This window comes from Eublepharis macularius, chromosome 10 (assembly GCF_028583425.1).
Source record: "Eublepharis macularius isolate TG4126 chromosome 10, MPM_Emac_v1.0, whole genome shotgun sequence".
Classification (NCBI taxonomy): Eukaryota; Metazoa; Chordata; class Lepidosauria; order Squamata; family Eublepharidae; genus Eublepharis; species Eublepharis macularius.
In genome coordinates, this window is record NC_072799.1 from 89,382,348 (window position 1) to 89,404,721 (window position 22,374).

The 22,374-nt window shown below is 41.5% G+C and overlaps 1 protein-coding gene across 2 annotated transcripts in view; it reads right to left on the reverse strand.

Annotated features, from left to right (window-relative positions):
- Window positions 1-16,564, reverse strand: part of DCUN1D4 (defective in cullin neddylation 1 domain containing 4) — a 40,061-nt gene extending 23,497 nt beyond the window's left edge. The window contains exons 1-4 of one of the 2 annotated variants that reach the window (XM_054989505.1): window positions 16,467-16,564; window positions 4,508-4,578; window positions 2,882-2,921; window positions 1,048-1,162 (exon numbers count right to left, since the gene is read on the reverse strand). In XM_054989505.1, coding sequence (XP_054845480.1) covers window positions 1,048-1,162; window positions 2,882-2,921; window positions 4,508-4,578; window positions 16,467-16,491 — 251 coding nt within the window. In that variant the 5' untranslated portion in view covers window positions 16,492-16,564. Of the gene's footprint in view, window positions 1-1,047; window positions 1,163-2,881; window positions 2,922-4,507; window positions 4,579-15,954; window positions 15,989-16,466 lie in introns of those variants that run through there. The other variant, XM_054989506.1, reaches the window with a different exon arrangement.
- Window positions 16,565-22,374: the final 5,810 nt, after the last annotated feature.

Consider the following 22,374-nt stretch of genomic DNA (forward strand, 5'->3'; position numbering starts at 1 on the left):
GGGTCAGTACCTGCCTGGGGGACTGCCAAGGAAGGTGGAGATTGTTCTGCAGAAGAAGGCAATGGCTCCCCACGTGCCTTGAAAACCCCTTGATGGAGTTACCATAAGTCAGTTGTGACTTGTCAGCACACACACATACATTTAGCATGGATCTATAAATAGATTACTTAGCTGAAATTTCAATATAATGTTCACTGAGGCAAGTGAGCAATCCTGCTCTTTAGCTTAATAGTTAAGTTTTACAGATTAATTCTTGCAAAGCAATTAATGAATTAGATGTCAACAACAGATACCAGAATGCATTCATTTAAACAATTTCAATTTATTCATATTCCCACTAGTACTTTATTTTTCCCTCTATTCAGCTCTCTCAGATAAGTCTCAGTAGGTGGACAAAGCTTCATATGCAATTACATATACATACTGCATTGTTAAGACACAAATACCCCTATTAACACCCTCATCTCATATCTGAAAGATAAGAATCTTAACAGCAAGTTCCATTCTTTGTTTTCTATTAAGCAATGTTACTTGGATTGTTCTAACTTCAAATGCCTTTGTTATTTTAACTTTGTTAATATGAATCAATTATTTGAAAGTATTTTAAATGCATTTACAAATACACACATACACACAAAAGTCATTAAAATATTCTGTTGGTCTACTATTGTTATACTTTTAATAAATGTGTATTTTCCAGGAACACTGAGAAGGAAAAAATCTCAGACCTTGTTGCAAATAAATTCCAAGTGCCGAGTAATATTCTTATTGCTCAGAGCACTATATGTTCTCCCCCGCTACAAATAAAAAGTGAAAGACCCATTAGTTCAATTTTTAAAAATGCTCCATCCTAAGCAACCTTCTATGAGGTGAGGTATTCTCTTTATGCTGGGCTGTTACATGTCAAAACTAAACACAGATTTCAAAGAGCTCTCTACTGAGAACAAAGGTAGAGTTGAAATTTGAGTCCGTATCTCTAAACTGCTCCTGACTGCTCACCATACAATGGCAGCACAAAGTCTTACCGCCTCCCAAACCCAGACATACCCATCGTGTCTACTTTTTTTAGCTGACAGGTCATCTCCCGCTGTGGGTCTCCTCTTTTTTCTTGGAGGCATCACTTTGCTAAAGCAGTCTGATGAACTGCAAGACCTGAGATTTCCTATGGAAGTAATTTAAGAAAACAACACACGGATTAAACAGATGCGTAATTCGTAACGGCCACAATTACAATCAACTCAAGTAATAGGAAATCTCTAGACATAATATGATAACTTACTATAATCTATTTTAAGGTTAAGAAAAGTTGAATTACTACCCACTGGAGCATTATAGAAATCTAGATGATATTTGTTTACATTCCAATTCATTCTTGATAATGAAACGTGTGTATTCTAGCCCCATCTGCTTGCACCATCTATCTTCCCCATCAGCCAATGCAAACATCAACAGCACGCAAGTTCCACCCTTCTCTCTCCCTATGTGGTGCACTTGCAAAAAATTTTTAAAAGCCAAGAATCCTGCTGCCATTGGTTGCTCAATCTCCCTAGCTGTTCTGGGTGACAGCTGAAATCCTGAGAACTGGATTTCTAAGTGGGTCCCCAACTTTAACAGCAAACAATTATAAGAGTCCCTATCAGGAGGGCAGTGAATCAAAGCGACCCATGGATAAGACAGGAGTTCATGCAGGGTAGAAGAAGTCCCCAAAGCATGCAGGAAAACATTAGTAAGTTTATTCAATGGTTGTTGTGGGTTTTCCGGGATGTATTGCCGTGGTCTTGGCATTGTAGTTCCTGACGTTTCGCCAGCAGCTGTGGCTGGCATCTTCAGAGGTGTAGCACCAAAAGACAGAGATCTCTCAGTGTCACAGTGTGGAAAAGATGTTGGCAGGTCATTTGTATCTACTCAGGAGGGGTGGGGTTGAGCTGAGTCATCCTGTAAGAGTTTCCCAGGGTGTGGAATGCTAATGGCGGGAGGCTTCACTGTATCCTGAAGAGGTTCTTTTGCATATGGATTGGTGCTTGATGTGCTAATCTTCTCTGCAGGGCTATTGTTGGGTATAGAGTGTTTTGTTAGCCTGGTGTTTTTCAGAACTGGAAACCATGCTCTGTTCATTCTTAAGGTTTCTTCTTTCCTGTTACAGGAATGAATAGAGCATGGTTTCCAGTTCTGAAAAACACCAGGCTAACAAAACACTCTATACCCGACAATAGCCCTGCAGAGAAGATTAGCACATCAAGCACCAATCCATATGCAAAAGAACCTCCTCAGGATACAGTGAAGCCTCCCGCCATTAGCATTCCACACCCTGGGAAACTCTTACAGGATGACTCAGCTCAACCCCACCCCTCCTGAGTAGATACAAATGACCTGCCAACATCTTTTCCACACTGTGACACTGAGAGATCTCTGTCTTTTGGTGCTACACCTCTGAAGATGACAGCCACTGCTGCTGGCGAAACATCAGGAACTACAATGCCAAGACCACGGCAATACAGCCCGGAAAACCCACAACAACCATCATTCTCCGGCCGTGAAAGCCTTCGACAATACAAGTTTATTTAACTTACTATCTCAGACCCAGCTCTCGTATGTGCAGCCTTAACCAAGCCACTATGAAGTAACTAAAGCTAACACATGAACAACTGTACCTCTCTGCTTTCTACATCACTAGGCACAAACAACAATTAATAGCAATGAATACAAAAAGGCATGGGGTGACAATTTCCCTTTACATTGGCCATAACCAGTCTTCTCCTAATTTTATGATGTTTCCCAGGAAAGATCATCCTTTCTTCTTGCGGGCACTAATTTCAAAGAGCTGGAAACAAAATGAGATCCCTCACATTTAAACAACAGATGTAGTAATTAGGAACCCTACCTGTTTGACGATCGTCTTGACCAACGTCTTCCGTCAAATTCTGCAAAACATTATAATGCAATTAACTCGGAGATCAGCCACTGCTGCTTAGCACTGAAACGTCCCTAGCTACCCTATTTTACCTTGTTATAGTGTCAGGATGTCACCTGTCATACTCTGCAAGGTCCTGCATACGGCTTGTATTCTGCAAGGCCCTGTGCAATGTTTGACTCTGATGATAAGTGCTAAAGCTGTTCTCTGACTGGAATGTGGACGTCTGCAATGGAGGGGGCTGCTCTGCTGTTATCTGCGTGTTTTCTCTTTAGCCTGGGAAGCAGTGCCTCACACAGCCTTGAAGTTTCCAACACATCGTCTCTGCTTTGTCCTGCTGCTCATCCCTTGAGCTCAGCTGTTTCCTGAAGGGAGTGGGGGCTCTGGGGATTAGGCTGTGCTTAGAATCCTATATATGTTATGTGCTTGTAGAGAAATGCCATTCCTGGCAAGGAATGCAGCTGGGGTACGATTCTAGTAGCTTATCAATAAAATGCTTTAACTCGTGCAGTTCCTGGACTCATGCCGTGAAATCTTTGAGAGTTACTTGGCAGATCCTTACATATAGTTAGTACAGGTCTGACATCTACAATGCTTTCCACACTAAACCCACTGTAAACTTTCTAAACTTTTGAGAAAGTCAAAAAACCTGATCACTACATTTTCTATGCGTTTCTCATCTACAAAGATTTTCAGAATGTTTCACAGGTGTTATTAACTAAGAACAAAAATCCTAAAACGGCTATCATAACTCCTTTCAAGACAGAAGCCTCCAAGAATTATTTCCTTTAATGCCTGAAAATGTATGGTAACGGTGACTGTGCAAATTTCAGATGAACTTGCCAGAAGCTCAAAACCCCATTTAGCATATACATGTATGCACATCGATAGCTGAAACTCCACTATTTAATCTTCCTCCCAAAGCAAGCCGACTGACCTGTTTACAGCTCACCAATAAGGAGTATGACAATCGGATAAAATACAGTATCTGAATTAAAGCAGTCGATTAAGGGCTAGGCCCAGAGGTTTGCCAAACAACATGTTTGGGATAAGAAGAAAGAGTCTAAAAACAAACTTGCCAATACTATGACATTAGCACATTGCTTCAGATGCTACTAAGCAGCCCTCATGAAACTCTGGGAATGGCTGTAGCTGCCACAGGAACCATGAACCCTGGTTGGGAGGTCAGGTGAAGCAAAATTTAAGGGTGGGGGACTTGCTGACCCCAGTGTAAATGGGACTACGAAATGCTGGAAGCCATACTCTGCCAAGTCTACAATGACAGAAAAAGGAGAGGTACCAGAAACAATTAAGAGAACATATAAATCCTATTGACAGCTAAGACTCAGAGGAACTGCAAAACAGGCAGTACTATTGCAGTATTGGTCAACTGCCCAGCTTTTGAGTGACGTGCAAGTGTTGTGCATGTATGAGCAATGGGGCAGTCTGAAGATAAAATGGCCACAAAGTAGGAGACAACGTATCCATGAATTCATACAGGTCTTAATTTCACTTTTCATCCTAAGAAATGACGAGTCCTCAACCATACATTTTAAAGACTATGTGGCTACCAAATAAAAAAATTCAAGCGATTACCAGCCTATTAAGAGTGTGGTAAATCTTGTGAATATTTGCCAGTGTTGATAGGTGAGAATTCAGCTGAAAATCTAGAGGGGGGGAAAACAGGGGAAAAAAGTTTCTCATCTTGTTATATTATGCTTTTATGATGCTTAATGAACACCTTTTAATGTTAATGCACAGATGAAGTTTAATCCTGGAAAAAGCAATGAAAAATCTAAGACTCCTGGCATTTGCTCTATCATGCAGGCTAGTATTTATTTGTTCATATTAAAAAACACACACACAGCACATCACTTTCAATGCAATTTGGCAAATAGATTGCTGAATCTTCTGAAATCCTCACTTCACAGATGGAAAACAGATAAAGGTGTTACCTCACGCATGGTGCCAGAAAGAATAAAATTAAGATTTGTCAAACATATTACATTTGAGGAGTGTGACAGAACATACATTTTAAATGGTCTTACTACAAGACATTCATTCTGACACACATATGGGTTCAATTTTTCAGATACATACATGTGTTCCCTTGAATTTTAAAATGACTATTTTATATGCTGATAATCATGTATCAGAAGAGAGACTTTTGCCAGTGTCTTTAATGACAAGGGAGACAAAGAAAACTATGCAATAGTCCCTATTTGCCTGTCTTCTTTTTAGAAGGGTAACCTTTAAATTGTGTGGTTTTGTATGTTTCATGAGAAATTAACACACTTTCTGTCGAAATCGTTTGTTCTGTACAAAAAATACTTAGTAGTCACTTAATATAATATTCTTAGTAAGTTAATCACAGCGTAGTTTTCTTTGTTTCCCTTGCAGTTCTTACCGTGATTCTCCCATTTGCCGAGTGTTTTTAATGAGACACATATTCCAGACATTTTTTGGAGGGAGGGAGTAATTTGAGATTTTATTCTGTAGGCTTTAAATTGTGATGGTTAAAATTGTGGTTTATACGCCACTTTAAGCCATGAATAAAAGCAAAATATAAATCCCGTAATAAAATTAAAAATAGAGCAAGTTCAAAAACTTTTCACTAGGACTGTTAGAAAGCATATAACTACTGGCATAACCCTCACATAAAAAGAGTAAATGGGACTTTCGAGTGGACTATAAAAGGGTACTTGCCTACACAAAGCTGCACTCACAATCTGCAGCATAAACTGGCTTATCTGATTCGAGACTAGGTCAAATCATGGTTGAGGACTGGCAGGCATAAGGTCCGCAATGAGCACAGAGAGGTGAACACCCAAGCTGCTCCAGTAGTGGCACTGAGCAAAGGCAGCTGGGATAGCACAACTCAAACATACAGAACCAGACTGCACAAGGCAACCAGAACTACGGTGCACTTCATCAACAGAAGGTCATAACAAACACAAGTCTGCCACAGTGTGATCGGCTCCATGGCCATCTGTCTCTAGGAATGTCTGTCGGAGAGTCATCTAAAGTGCCACAATGAAAAGTTTAAACTGCTACAGTATATCCAGAAACAATATTTTTCCCACAATGCTGGGCCAGGAACAATCACAAAGAATTCTGAGCCACCTCACAAAAAGACTATGGCTGCCAGTCCCCTGGTGGGGGCGGGGGATCCCTGTTCCCAGCCCCCGCCCCCCGCCACCACTCACCTGGCTGGCAAGACGAAGGAAGCGAAGGCCCCCAAGCACAGGGCTCTTTTCCTTAAAATCTGGTGATTTTAAGCAAAATAGCCACACGTGGGAGCCTTCGCTTCCTTTGTCGTGCCGGGAATGGCGTCACTCCTAGCATGACAAGGAAGGCTCTGGAGCACACTCGTGTGAGCAATAGGCGCTCACACAAGGTAAGGACTCCAGGAACGTACTCTCCCCACAACTCCCGACCCCTGGTTTTAAGGCCAAGGGACCTGGCAGCCCTACAACAGACCCCCCCCACCTTCCAAATTCAGGTTTCTGCTGGCAAAGCTACTTACTGAACTGAAGCTCAAGTTTATTTTAAGATTAACTTTCAGTAACATCTTATACCAGGCTTTAAAATAATCTACCCTGTTAAAAAGCTACTATACTATTCGATAGCAAATTATTTCCCTAGGCTTTCTTCAACTCCTAAAAAAGGATATACAAAATGTAGATGGTTATACAGAGAAGTTTTTCATCTATAGTAACAAAACTATTATCCGCTCTACAAAAATTACCTGGAATAAAAAGCTCTACTTTATGCCTACTTGGCAAAAAGGTGCCAATCTAACTCCTGCAGGCTGTTTTATGGCTGGAAAGAGATTGTATACACAAATAAACAAGCATATAGACTATCAGAGATGGAACATTCTGGGAAGATGGAACATTCCAAAGCAAAATCCTCCCTTCCATTCTGGAAAGAAATTTTGGGGGAAATTAAAACATACTTTCCTATCAAACTGTATTTTGCTGTTTTAACAAAATAAAATGTATCACGTATAACGTACTTAAAATTGTATTCACTGCTATATTTATGGAATATAAAAGCAAAACTTACAAATATACCCAATACTAAAGTGAGGCAGCTGCAGACTAATGCACCCTATTGCTATCTTAGCATATCCCATTCACTCTAGAAGTAAAAAAAAAGTCAATTTCTTTCTTTTTTTTAATTGTGGTCCACAAGCTATATAGAAGCAGAAAAAACAAGCAGAAAGCAGAGTTATACAGACAATATCAATGCTATTCCACATATATTTCTTAGGAGTTTTTAACTGCTGTTCCTCAAAATTTTTGAATCATCCCAACAAAAAAGCTGGAAACAAAATTCCTCAAGCTTTTCCTTGCTGTTCATTTTGAGTGAACAGAGCCCTGTTTTTAAAAGCACCATTCACTGTTAAAGAAAAAAAATTCATAGGAGTATTTCAATTCTCCCCAACATTTCTTGACTTTTCCATCAGAAAAATGGAAAAATCCTTGGAAACCAGCCCCCCCCGCCCATTTCCCCCCAGTTCTTCACATCTCTAGGGACTAAAAATTGGTTATGACAAACAGTAGTAAGAGACTGAACACCCCCCAATTCCCATGGTATGGTTGAACTGTCACTGTATGCTCTGGCATTCTATAAAGAATTATCACCTCTCATTTATTTTATCCATCAGTGTTGCCTAAGCTGTTAGACTAAATCTTTCAGGAACTGAATTGACTGGAAAGCATAATTAATGCCCAGTAACAAAAGCATTAAGTTTTTCAACAGTTCCTGATTATTTTCTTCTTTGATCCAAAGTAAATAAAATAAACTTGTACATTTTGACAAGCATTGTTTTACAGTATGTTTTGTACCAACAATAACGGACTGTAAATTAACTTGGGCTATCTACCCTGCCTGGAGGTCTTTTAAAAAAAGTTATTTCTGCTACTCCCAGATTTGTAACAGACCCCCTCATATCAGTCAGACATTAAAATCATTTCAGGCTTCCATATTTTTAGTACTGAATTCAAAATCAGGAGCTCTATGAAGCTTACAGTCTATGTTACGCACACCAGCGTTCTCATATTAGGTCCCTGTGGTTCCATAATGGTAAGCCTGGAAGTCCATACGTCCTTTGTAAGGTCAAGAGGGCAAGATCCTCTCACGCCTATCCAGATAAGGTGAAAAATGGAGACCTCTTCAGTTTGCTAGAAATCTGGGACCCAACCCCCTGGTCCTTGGAGCTGTAATTAGCCAAGTGACACCAAGAAGGTACAATTATAATAAAGTCAGAGTTACCTCAAATATAAAATGTAACTGGATTTCATTCTATTTTCCTATACAAAGTATTTCACCACAGAAACACCACTCTGTACCCATAAATAACAAATAGCCAAAGATGGGTTTCAAACCATGGACATGATCTACAATGGAGATTTCTGGAATTGCAATACCCACTGGATGTAGTAAGAAAACAGATTAATAAAGCCAAAATGATATTGAGGGATGACCTGCTACAAGATAAGCCCAAACAAAACAACAACAGAACACCACTGGAAGTCACATGCAGTTCCCAGCTCAAACCAGTTTAATGCATCGCTGATGACCTTCAGCCCATGCTGGGCAATGATACTGCTCTCTCACTGGCATTGTGAGGGGAACCTTTTCTTGCCCAGAGAGAGCCCCTCCCCAACCTTAACTCCTCATTCAAAACAATGCCAGTCCCTCATGGACACAAACTCTGGGACCAAGGCCTGCAATAAACTCTGTCTGCGCATTCACTCCAACGACACAATTACGGGACCTAACAACAAAATTATACCATCTCGGGCTCATTCATTTGTTCATCTTCCAAGGTTATATATGCCATCAAGTGTCAGCATGCTCTTAAACTCTCTCTATATTGGACAAACAGGTCATTCCCTTTGCAAATGAGCAAATGGACATAAATGATATAAAAATCACAACATTCAAAAACCTATTTTCCAGGACATTCTATTGCTGACTTAAGAGTAGCAGTTCTCAAGCAGAGAATCTTCAAAGGAAAATTACAACTCGAGATTGCTGAAATTGATTTTACTTGGAAATTTAGAACCAGGGTAGATTTAAATCACGCCAGTAAGACTTGATTTAAATCATGGTTTTACATGTTCATAAAGGCTCATGTTTGCTGGTTGTTAAACCTTAGTATTTACAAGCCAGGAAGAGGCTTCATTTTTAGAACAGTAACTTCTCAGATTAGTTTTATAGTTATATCAAAAAACTAATGATTGTTTTACCATTATGAAACCATTGCAAGATGAACCATCTCCAGTTTAATAGGTTAATCAATCATAGGACAACTTTGTTTTACTTTATTGGAAGGAGAAAAATGATCATAAACAATAACAATAACCATTTAAATTATTTTATTTAACTAAAACAGTAACATTATATAGCATATGTATTCTTATATTTGCCTAAACATCCATGTTTGTTAACTAAATAACACAATATCTTCACAAAAAGACTGATTACATCTCAGGCTATACTCAACGATCTCAAGACTCCAGGAACATTCTGCTCAAAAAGTTTCACTTTCATTTGGACTGGCTGCCGTTCCCTCCTCACATTTAGCTCTTAACATCTCCTCCTTATTCCAGATCTTTTACAGCCCAAACAATCTTCTATTAATTGAACTTCTTGAAACTTAGCACTTAAGAGGTACGGGGTTGATTCCATCTACATAGATTTGCAGAGGAACAATAGGATTGAATTCTCTTTCTCAACTCTATATATTTTAAAACATTTTTACTGTTCAGAAGAGGCATGTTATCTCTGCAGACACAAATTCACAATTTTTAGATCTGCAAAACCAAGCATCTGTGATGGTATCTTCTAGATAGAAAAATTACCCAAAATAATCTTACAGAAACCTTTGGGAGAGCATAGCATTGGGGCCCTAATGAATGAATTAATGGAATCAAATTACAATTTTTAAAAAACATCGCATGAATATACAGTTTCATAATAGCACAGTGGTTAAGTGGTTCGGCTGCAAATTAGTACTCTATTGGTTCGAATCCCACTACCACCATGGGCTCAGTAGGTGGCCTTGGGTAAGCCACTCTTCTCCAGCTGTATTGTGGGGATAATACTAACACTAACTTGTTCTCCGCTCTGGGTGGGGCACTCATCTGTCTAGAAGAGCGGTATATAAGCAGAGTTATTGTTGTTGTTATTTCATGACGAAAAACCTTTGGCTATTATGTATCTTAAACAGAAAACTATGTTTAGATATATTTTCCTCAAAAAGCATTTTATCAAACAAATTCCAATTTGAATTTCTAAAATTCCATTTTTTAAATCATTGATTTTTATCCAACATCTTTGGAACAATGGAACTCCTAGAGTTGAATCAGGACATGGGGTTTTTCTTGTATTACAGATGCTAATTTTCTGCAATTTGCATCCAGGCTATCAAGCTAACAACATGTATTATAGCTAGCTTCCTGACATTTTAATTTCTTCCTGGATTATAAGAACTCCTTCCTTTTTCCACTCCTCTTATCAGACGAAGGAAGTTTTGACTCTCGAAACTTCGTACCTTGCAAATCTAGCTGGTCTTTAAAGTACTACTGGACCCAAAGCTTGGTTTATGTATGCAGAAAATATTCTTGAACACTCTGATGGAAAAAGCCCTATCCCATTGCCCTGTCAGTATGAAGAACAGATTTCCCCACTGTTCCACAGATCGGCAACACAACTAAAAAGTTAAAGCATAATACCTTTTAATTGTCATGAGGCAGCACTAATATAAGCAGCTAATATGTTAGCGTATTTGATTGGACTTAAAATCAGCCAATACCCATAACACAGTCTTGCACACATTTATTAGAAGATAAAAGTTAAGCATTAGAAGATTAGAAGTTAAATAAACAGTTAAGATTTTTTAAAAACATTACAATCAACATGCTGGGGACAAAAGAAAACTAAAAAACCTTCCAAAATAAGATTTCATCTGATGACAGAAAACCTTTAAAGGAGGAACCATCTGTGGTGCAAGGGGCTGCAAGTTCCAAAGAGCAGGGGCTGCTTCCAAGAAAGCCCCAGCGCAGGCGTCCCAACAATCAGATTTCTCCAAAATGGGGTTCTTTTAATAAAGCCTCCCCAGCCAGCCTCCAATACATGCTATATGGGTGGATACAAACTAGCAGGTTCCTTGGACCTAAGTTACAATGCAATCCTATGGAGAGTTACTCCAGTCTAAGCCCATTGAAGTCAATGGCCTTAGACTGGAGTAACTCTCCATAGGATTGCACTGCTGATGTAGTTGGGACACGGGAAGATTGATGAGCTTGGTACAGCCAGCCCATGTTCTGAACTACCTGAACCTTCAAAACCACGTTCAAAGGCAAACCCACATAAAGCATGTTAAAGTGGTCCACCTAGATGTAGCCAGATCCATATCTTTGAAAACAGCTGTTGCTGGCCAACCAACGTAAACGGGACAAATTTACTCCTAGCTATCTCAGTGCTGGATATCCAAGATCAATGACTGAGGTGGCTGGGAGTCTGCCCAAACTGTACGCTTGCTCCTCAAAAGGAACTACAACACCATCCAGTGCAGGTTGAACATCTACTCCTGTATCAGCCCCAATAGCTCTTCTGCCTTACCTAAATTTAATTCCAGTTTTACCAAAAATACATTGCAGACCTGGCACAACGTACAATACACCCCAACATTAAATTGAGATATATTCCACTTTTTGCCCTCAATGAGGAGGATACTTTACAAAGAAAAAATATGACAGAAGTTAAATCAACACCGCAGTCATAAATTTCAGTCTCATTTGGAGTAAACCTCACCAAAACTAACAGAGAGAACCAGTAATATTAAACAGGGCAAGAGTATTTTGTCAAGCCACAACAGAGAAGAATGTGCAATCCTTTTCAATAAGCTGCAGACCAAGACCCCGACTCCATCACTGGTATTGCCAGAATAGCGCAGAGGAGAGCTGCAAACAGCACAGGCATGCAATTCAATAAGCTTGTGGATTTCTTGCATACAGAATGGACCTGGAATGCTAATACAGATACATAAACATGTTGACCTAGTGGCAGCAATTACTACATTTCACCTTCGTCCTTACAGAGAAAGAGAGCAAAGGTGCAAGGGGATGCCACAATAGCAGCTGCAGCACAAGGGTCTCTCATACGTAGTTGGCTTAGAGCATACGTATGTACACACATACACATACAGACCTTTACCTTTACACATACAGACATATGCATGTGCATGTTTAAGAATAATTGCAAGCATTCTGCTGCTTGTTAATGGTCTCTGCTATTTGGCCTGATCCGCTTTGACCTCATAATTATGTCTGCAGGTGCCAGTTAATGATAGGTAACAGAACAAATTTAACAAATGCGTACCAGGAAAAGAAACCCTCCTCATATCTATAGCTGCATGCTACAAAGTAGACTTCATTCGTATTTAATGTTAAGTGAAACACCAGAATAGGTGCAAGAGTGGACATACACCCCACTAGGCTATGTAAATACTACGTCATAAGTCAAAAGAGTTTATCAGAAAAAATTAAGAGGAGCTGAAAGCTGCCTAAAGATAGAATGTACTTTTGATGCTAGGATTAACTTGAATTAGTAACCAAAGCAAATCTATCATTTGAATGTCCACAGTAATGTGGGATAATAAGTATAGCTATAATCTATTTATATTTTCTTGGGAGCAAGTTGCATTGAACAAAGTAAAACTTACATCGGAGAAAACATGCACAGGATTGGGTTATTCATATGGCAAGATAACTTTACATTTTTAGTACAAATGAGTTAAAATTTCTACTCAATTTAAAAATCTTAGAAGAGCATTTTTAAGGAATCTTTTCATTTGGAACAGCTAATCTCCAATATACACAAAACATCCACTTTCATTGTAAATAAATAAATAAAATCCAAAAGACTTGTAAAAATGAAAACCTGTTTCTCAAGTTCAAACTATATGCCAATGCTTGAAACCCAAAGGTATAAATCACATGGTATTTAGAACAAAAATAACAACCACATAACACAAAGCTACATACTGGGATAAATTCTTCCCCAATTTTTTTTTTAACTTAACTGATTTGTTTTGTTTCTGCAGCATCTTTAAAGATCAACAATCCAATACTGAACTTATTCTTTGAAACCAAGTCCCTCCAAATTCAGTGGGATTTACTTCAAGGCAAATACATTGAAAAGCACAACCTTATACATTGTTTGGATCCAAGACCCCCTAAATACAATGGGATTTAATCCCTTGTACACATCATGAGGGTTCTTCGATGGACAGACACCAATTCCTAGTTGCTACTTAATATTAACCTTGAATCTGTGCTTTGGGTTCCAAACAGCTGTTTGATACATCTCACCAGCCCCCCTCTGGAAGCTCTCACTCAAGGCCTTCAACAGGTAAGTCTGACCAAAGGTAGTCTCCCTTACCACTCTTCTAGTCCAGTCTCTAAAGTACCAGCTTCCTTTCTCTCTCTGTTCTTACTCCTTTTCTGCACTCTTCCGAGTTTCTCTGTTTGCTTGCTCCTCTGATTCCTTGCTTTTCTCTCTCCTGTTTCTCTTCTGTCCATCTTCTTTCTCTGTTCCATCTCTTCCACATCCTCCTCCTTCTGCCGAACTTCCTCCGGCCATGCCCTTCTCATCTGTCATCAGCACTGGACCTTACCCTCACCTTTCCACCTACCCGTGTCTCCTTCTGGGTAAGGCAGGAGGCTCTCCCCAGGTTCCTCTGGGGTTGGGATCACCGGGAGGAAGCTGGCCGGCCAGGCGTCATTTACCACACTGCTCCATTTGCTGTCAAGCTGGGTCAGTGGGGGATGCTGCCTCCCCTTCACCTCCTCCCTCACAATGTTGGTAAGACTGTAAACTGTGGCTAAAGTCTTCAGAAGCAGCCCTGAAGAATATACTAGGATGCAGGCCCCGTGGAAGAGCAACAGAATTTTTATTGACCATGTTTAAGACTGGACTGCAAGGCTGAGATGTAATGAGGTACTTAGCCATACACTTTCTATGCACTCACTAGCATGTTCCTTACTCTCCCCAGTTGCAGGCCAGATGCTATGTCTAAGTTCCAAGAGCAATGTACCAAAAGACACAAGTGGGACACTAAAAGACCTGTTGTACAAACCAAAGCTCCTGCATCAAAGCTCTCTGGATTCCAGACAAACTAGTTTATGATGTGAAATTCTGAGGGCAGAAATCTAGTTTATCAGAGATACAAGTGGCTGCAGCTCCTGTGTCAGCTTTATACATATTCATTAAAAAAGCAAACACTGGAGAAGCCAAGTTAACAGTATTACAATAAATACGAATTAAAACACGCTATTCATTAATTGCTGATGCATTTAATATCTTGAATGCACAGCTCAACAGGATACAGTTACCTCTTGTAAGGAGACATCTAAAATCCTGGTTCAGTATCTCTAAAACATTCCCAATTAATCTTGTTACAGATGGGTAGTCATGTTGGTCTGCAGTAGAAGAGCAAGATTTGAGTACAGTCGCACCTTACACACAACAAGATTTCCAGAGTATAAGCTTCAGAGAGTCAAAGTTCCCTTCATATCTGAAATACCCTGGAAATGTTGGTCTTTAAGGTGATACTAGAGTAAAATCTTGCTGGGCAAATTAATTGTAATTCTGCAGCTTCGAAATCAAACGTCTTTCCTGTTTTGATAAAACTATCTTTTAAAAAGTGCATGTATCTTTGGGCAATCAGGCAAGTAAGTTTTATGAATTGAAAGAGAGTAGATCTACTCTGGGGGGATCTTCAGTGCACCACAAAAACCATGTAGGTGAAAAGTCAGAGAGTCTATCTGAAACGCTTCTATCTATAAAATTTAACTATCTTAACAGTGTAAGATATCTAAGTTCACTCTCTGTTGTGTGCAATGTTCAGCCGTGGCGTATATACTGACATCATTAACAGAATGTTACTGCTCATATCTCTCTCCTTTGCAACTTGTTTTGTTAGCTTGAACTTAATATGTTTCATTGGCTCTGATAATATGACCTATTCTCTGTAATTCATTCTCAGATATACTGTAATTCATATGAAACATCATTGATATGTTGTAAATCTTAAAATCAATAAAATTTGGAGAGAAAGCATTTAGTTAGAAGTTCCACTGAAATCAATGTACTTTCAAGTACATGTATTCATGTCTAGAATGTTATAGCCTTAGATCTTCAAGTGCTAAGGGTGGAAATAACATGGAAACATTTTTTGGGCGGGGGGGACCCTGAACATTTAGAAAAGACTGAAGAATTACAGCCTATAACTATCTGCATGTAGAATAAGAGCAAGAATCCAGTAGCATCTAGAAAACTAACAAAATCAGTAGCAGGGTCGTGAGTCACAGCTCACTTCTTCAGATACCTGAAGGGGGAAGGTGATGATACCTGAAGAAGTGAGCTGTGGCTCCTGAAAGTTCCTACCCTACCACAAATTTTGTTAGTCTTACAGGTGCTACTGGACTCTTGCTCTTTTCTACTGCTACAGAAAGACTAACAGGGCTACTATGTTCATCTATTTGCATGTAGAATAAGTTACTGTTGTGAGGTAAGTGGACAAGCTGCAATCTTTCAGTGCAATCCTAAGCAATGTTACTCCAGTCTAAGCCCACTGGAATCAATGGGCTTAGACTGGAGTAACTGGAGCATCAGTGCAAAGGGCTTAAACTGGAGTAACTGTGTTTAGGATTACGCTGCTAGTCTCCTAAATTCATCTGGAAGCCACTTATTGACTTTAACACGTCTGACTTCCAAAAGAGCATGCTTGAAAACAGAACCAGAGAAGGTTTGAGTCTCCCAGCCACTCAGCGACTTCTCTACAAGGCAGAGAACACCAACCAGGCCACAGAGAACTTTGCCCAGGGCAGGCAAGAACCCTAGAGAAACAGCGAGAGGTTAACAAGGGAAAGAGCAAGAGGGGCGCAGAAGCATTTATCCCCCACCCACCCACCCAGCCCCGCAAGCCCTTCCTCCAGAGCAGCCCCGGCCCCTTCCCTTCCCACCTGAGCGGCCCCGTCCGACTGCGCTCTCCAGCTGCCCCCAGGCAGGACAAGGGGGCGGGCGCGCCTGGCGGGGGGGGGGAACAGGCAGCGCGGGGCATGCTGGACCTCGTAGTGCTGAGGCGACCCCGCAGCGCCCAGACACGGGGAGGCGGGACTACAACTCCCACAATGCAACCGGGGGGAGAGAGGGGAGGCGGCGTCCCCTTCTCCCGTTCGCGTTCGTGAGAAGAAAGGATTTGCCCCCCTCTGCCGCCGCCGCCTCCAGTTCAGCCCGGGAAGAGGCAGGGCGGCCGGGGGCGAGGAGGCGGCCCTCCTGTTCCCTTCCCCACAGCCACCCACCCGGCTCTGAGGGGAGCCGCTTTCCGAAAGAGCCCCTGACGGTGCCGGGTGAACTGCGTCACGGCCGCCGCCGTCACCCACCGCCCCGGCCTCGCTCGCTCGCTCCCCTCAGCCCGGAGAAAGGCGGCCCCGCGCCCCGCAGGGATCGCCGCCGCCCCGCGCCGGCCACTTACTGACAGCAGCGGCATCCGAGTGCATTTTTGTGCAGCGGAAGTCGCGCGCACACACACTGGCCGGCGCGGGCGCTCCGACCGGCTCTCTCGCTGCTCCGCTCGGCTCTCCCCGACGCAGAGGCCCGCCCATTCGCCCCGCCCCTCGCGCGGGGCCATTGGCTCTCGCCTCCTCGCGCACCGCTCTCCTCTGCTCCGATTAGACGCCGTGACCGTCGCTCTTTTCTCCCGCGAGGCCACGCTCCTCTCATTGGCCGGCCTGCCTGCGAGACTCCCGCCTTCTCCCCTCTCCGCCTCCATTGGCCCGGAGCGAACGGGAATGACGACCCACCGAGCGCGTGGAAGGCGGGGGGGCGGTCAGAATTATCGGTCGGGATTGCGTGGCCTGATTGGACGGGAGGGCTCGAGGCCACGCCCCTCCCCTGAATTGATAGGCTATGACGGAGATCTTCGACTGGGGTGAAATTCGTTCTTTCGGGCGTCGCGCAGAATGTTTGGGAAGGGGCATTAGAACGTTGAGGCTCAACTTGATTCTCAACGTTCTCTATCTGAATTGGGTGGCAGGGACGAAGCGTTTGTTTTGCCGTCCCCCTTTAAAGAGGTTTTTTGTCGTTCATTGCGGGAAATACGAGGTGTGGGATCTTTTGTAAGACGCTCACGGTGAAATCCTAGGGAGAGTTACTCCAATCTAATCCCTTTGAAATAAATGGGCTTAGACTGGAGCAACTTTGTTTAAGATTGCGCTGACCGTGTTTTCCGCCGCCCAATAGAAATCGCATTATGAGGGGTTTTGCAAAGGCAAATAGGTGAGGGGTCAGGTGGTGGCCGAAAGCGGAGATCAGCAAAACCTCAGTTCTCATAACCGACTATGGAGTGTTGCTGCCTCAGAATCGGTAGGTGGCGCCCGAGGTGTTTCCAGCTGGACCTCTTCGGCCATGAAAATAAAGACGATGGAAGTCTGCGTCAGGGTCGTCCTTCGGCTTCAATTGCTGGATTAGCATTTGAGGATGCGATATAAAACTGGTACTCTGGTACGCTTTACTGAACCAACTATTTTTCAAAATCAAAAAGAGTCCAGTAGCACCTTTAAGACTAACCAATTTTATTATAGCATAAGCTTTCGAGAATCAAGTTCTCTTCGTCAGATGCGACGAGAACTTGATTCTCGAAAGCTTATGCTATAATAAAATTGGTTAGTCTTAAAGGTGCTACTGGACTCTTTTTGATTTTGCTACTACAGACTAACACGGCTAACTCCTCTGGAACTATTTTTCAGAATGAGTAGCCGGGTTAGTCTGTCTGTAGCAGTAGATAAGAGCAAGAGCCCAGTAGCACCTATAAAAGTAACAATATTTGTGGTAGGGTGTGAGCTTTCTTGAGTCACAGCACGCTTTTTCGGATAAGAAGTGCACTGTGACATATGAAAGCTTATCCTCTACCACACATTTTGTTACTCTTATAGGTATTTTTCAGTGTAAGAATCAATAAGCTTTGAAGATACATGGGGCTTTGCTATTAAATATTTTACCAAGTAATATTATAAAAGTGCACCGCAAATTTTTTAAATATATGGTGACAGCAGTGAGACAAGAATGTGCAACAAAATAGAAGGCAGGATCTTGTCCAGATGTGGCTGAATGAATGAATAAATGGTATGAATATGCATGAATGGTTACATTCATATATATATAATAGACCAATTCCAGAATTTCATAAAAATGGAAAGATTTCTTTGACTATGTAGCTGAAAATTAAGAAAAACTAAGAATAATCAATTATGAAATAGATTGATTATTAAACTAGCAATTTAAAATGTTGAATATAATGTATTTTAATGTAAGTAAGTATGATGATGGAAGGGAGAAATATCCTGTAGTTTATATTTTCTACTATATATTCCGTTACATATAATTATTCCTTGTTCTTTTATGTACTGTTTATTATTTGTTTCTTAAGTAAAATATATATAAATCTTTAAAAATTGGTCTTTTAAGGAGGGCTGAAAAAGAGGTATCTGTTAATGGCACACAAACCAAGATTACTTATTACTACAATTTTTAAGTCTCTGATGGATAGAAGCTTAAACATTTAACTTCAAGAACTTCAAACACTGCTATTCTGCATGTATTTGAAGTGTTAAAGGTTATATTGTTAAAGCATTAATGGTCTGATGTAGTTAAAAATATTTGCACAAAGTCACTTTGTTTACCTGAGCGGTTGCCATTTTAATCTGTTGTTGCAAAAACACCTGAATGAGGACACAAAACCATATGCCACCAAAAATGTTAATCCTTAAGGTGACCCACAAATTTTTTTGCTTTTTTGCTGAAAATTAGTGGTCTTTCTACTCTGACACATGCAGGGCTCTGTGTAATACATACAGCTGTATACGCCTGTGCTATAATTATTCTCCTATAAACCAAAATCCAAACTATTTTACAGTAAACTTGTATCCTCTAACCATTTGCCTACCAGAACTGTAACTATATTGGCTGCTGTGAATCATCATTTCCTCTAAAATCAAATTTTAAATACCTAGCTGTAAGATGGGGCCACCACCAAGGTGGGAATTGCTGCATACCATGAAACTGCCTGTATGCCGAAAAGTATTGTTGTACATTTCTAAAATAAAAAAGATATTCCACCCCTACAGAAAAAAAGGACCCAGCCTGAAAAGACTGAATGTGTTCATTTCCTACCCCGGGACACAAAAGTTGATGGCTGTTACAACCCTGTTTCTTTTTCAGTTAGATTTTTCCTTTAACCTCTTCTTACACCAGCTGCGTAGATTGCTGCCACAAGGAATTATATTCCAAAATAAGTAATTTAAATTTCTCTTTTAATAACGTGCCCAAGAGTCCAGCTTCTTCGTGGGACTATGTGGCCTTGAGTATAGGAATGGGATATATAGGAATGACAAATACTCTGGGAGAAAAAAAACCGAAATAAACTTTTATTTTTATGAGAAGCATATCGATTTTACTCTAGTACTTAAGCGTGACGGTTTCAAAGACAGTTCTCAGTTCCTAAAACTTTCCTCACAATAGTTCTCAGTTTTTAAACTTTCCTCACATAGGCTCAATCACACAGATCTTCATACACTTTCTCAGGCACACACACAGTTTGCCTGCTTCAGATAAGTTAATCTCTCACTCAAATACATATAGACTTTCTCTCAAGGCGCACACAAAGTTTGCCTGTCAAAACCAGAACGAGAGATGAATGTTTTCTCACAGATACACACAGTTCAGGCTTCCACACAGGTTGCCTAACTGAACTAGAATGGGAATCCCATCAGGCTTCCACACAGGATGCCTAACTGAACTAAACTGAGAATCCCTTCAGGCTTCCACACAGGTTGCCTAAATAAACTAGAATGAGAATCGCCCCAGGCTTCCACACACGTTGCCTAAATAAACTAGAATGAGAAACCCCTCAGGCTTCGACACAGGTTGCCTAAATAAACTAGAATGAGAATCCCCTCAGGCTTCCACACACATTGCCTAAATAAACTAGAATGAGAATCCCCTCAGGCTTCGACACAGGTTGCCTAAATAAATTAGAATGAGATTCCCCTCAGGCTTCCACACACATTACCTAAATAAACTAGAATGAGAATCCCCTCAGGCTTCCACACACGTTGCCTAAATAAACTAGAATGAGACCCCCCTCAGGCTTCCACACAGGTTGCCTACATAAACTAGAATGAGAATCCCCCCAGGCTTCCACACACGTTGCCTAAATAAACTAGAATGAGAATCCCCTCAGGCTTCGACACAGGTTGCCTAAAGAAACTAGAATGAGAATCCCCTCAGGCTTCCACACACGTTGCCTAAATAAACTAGAATGAGACCCCCCTCAGGCTTCCACACAGGTTGCCTACATAAACTAGAATGAGAATCCCCACAGGCTTCTACACACGTTGCCTAAATAAACTAGAATGAGAATCCCCTCAGGCTTTCACACACGTTGCCTAAATAAACTAGAATGAGAATCCCCTCATGCTTCCACACATTGCCTAAATAAACTAGAATGAGAACCCCCTCAGGCTTCCACACATGTTGCTTAAATAAACTAGAATGAGAATCCCCCCAGGCTTCCACACAGGTTGCCTAAATAAATTAGAATGAGAATCCCCTCAGGCTTCCACACAGGTTGCGTAAATAAACTAGAATGAGAACACCCTCAGGCTTCCACACAGGTTGCCTAAATAAACTAGAATGAGAATCCCCCCAGACTTCTACACACATTGCCTAAATAAACTAGAATGAGAATCCCCTCAGGCTTCCACACACGTTGCCTAAATAAACTAGAATGAGAATCCCCTCAGGCTTCCACACAGGTTGCCTAAATAAACTAGAATGAGAATCGACTCAGGCTTCCACACAGCTTGCCTAAATAAACTAGAATGAGAACCCCCTCAGGCTTCCACACAGGTTGCCTAAATAAACTAGAATGAGAACCCTCTCAGGCTTCCACACAGGTTGCCTAAATAAACTAGAGTGAGAATCCCCCCAGGCTTCTACACAGGTTGCCAAACTCAACTAGAATGAGAATCCCCCCAGGCTTCCACACAAGTTGCCTAACTCAACTAGAATGAGAATCCCCTCAGGCTTCCACACAAGTTGCCTAAATAAACTAGAATGAGAATCCCCCCAGGCTTCCACACAGGTTGCCTAAATAAATTAGAATGAGAATCCCCCCAGGCTTCCACACAGGTTGCCTAAAGAAACTAGAATGAGAATCCCCCCAGGCTTCCACACAGGTTGCCTAAATAAACTAGAATGAGAATCCCCTCAGGCTTCCACACAGGTTGCGTAAATAAACTAGAATGAGAACCCCCTCAGGCTTCTACACACATTGCCTAACTAAACTAGAATGAGAATCCCCCCAGGCTTTCACACACGTTGCCTAAATAAACTAGAATGAGAATCCCCTCAGGCTTCCACACACGTTGCCTAAATAAACTAGAATGAGAATCCCCTCAGGCTTCCACACAGGTTGCCTAAATAAACTAGAATGAGAATGCCCTCAGGCTTCCACACAGGTTGCCTAAATAAACTAGAATGAGAACCCCCTCAGGCTTCTACACACGTTGCCTAAATAAACTAGAATGAGAATCCCCTCAGGCTTCCACACAGGTTGCCTAAATAAACTAGAATGAGAACCCTCTCAGGCTTCCACACAGGTTGCCTAAATAAACTAGAATGAGAATCCCTCTAGGCTTCCACACAAGTTGCCTAACTCAACTAGAATGTGAATCCCCCCAGGCTTCCACACAGGTTTATTTATTTATTTATTTATTCAATTTATATACCGCCCATCCCCAGGGGCTCTGGGCGGTGAACAGTTAAAATCGATAAAAACAAAAACTAAAATCAATATACAAATAATAAAACAAATTAACAAGGTGTAGTGGTGGGGAGAACCTTCCCCACCCCAAAGGTGGGAGGCTGACATGGCACCGCCCCCTTCAATCACCAAACGCCTGGCGGAACAGCTCTGTCTTACAGGCCCGGCGGAACGATAATATGTCCTGCTGGGCCCGGGTTTCCATTGACAGAGTGTTCCACCAGGCTGGGGCCAAGACTGAAAAGGCCCTCGCCCTGGTTGAAGCGAGGCGGGCTTCTTTAGGGCCGGGGACCACAAGTAAATATTTAAGGTAAGAACCAACACTTTGAACCTGATTCGGAATTCAATCGGAAGCCAGTGCAGCTGGTTCAGGACAGGTGTGATGTGTGACTGGTAAGGTATACCAGTCAGGACCCGTGCCGCCGCATTCTGGACCAGTTGTAGTTGCCTGGACCAGTTGTCTGGATCTCCCCAGGCTTCCACACAGGTTGCCTAAATAAACTAGAATGAGAATCCCCCCAGGCTTCCACACACGTTGCCTAAATAAACTAGAATGAGA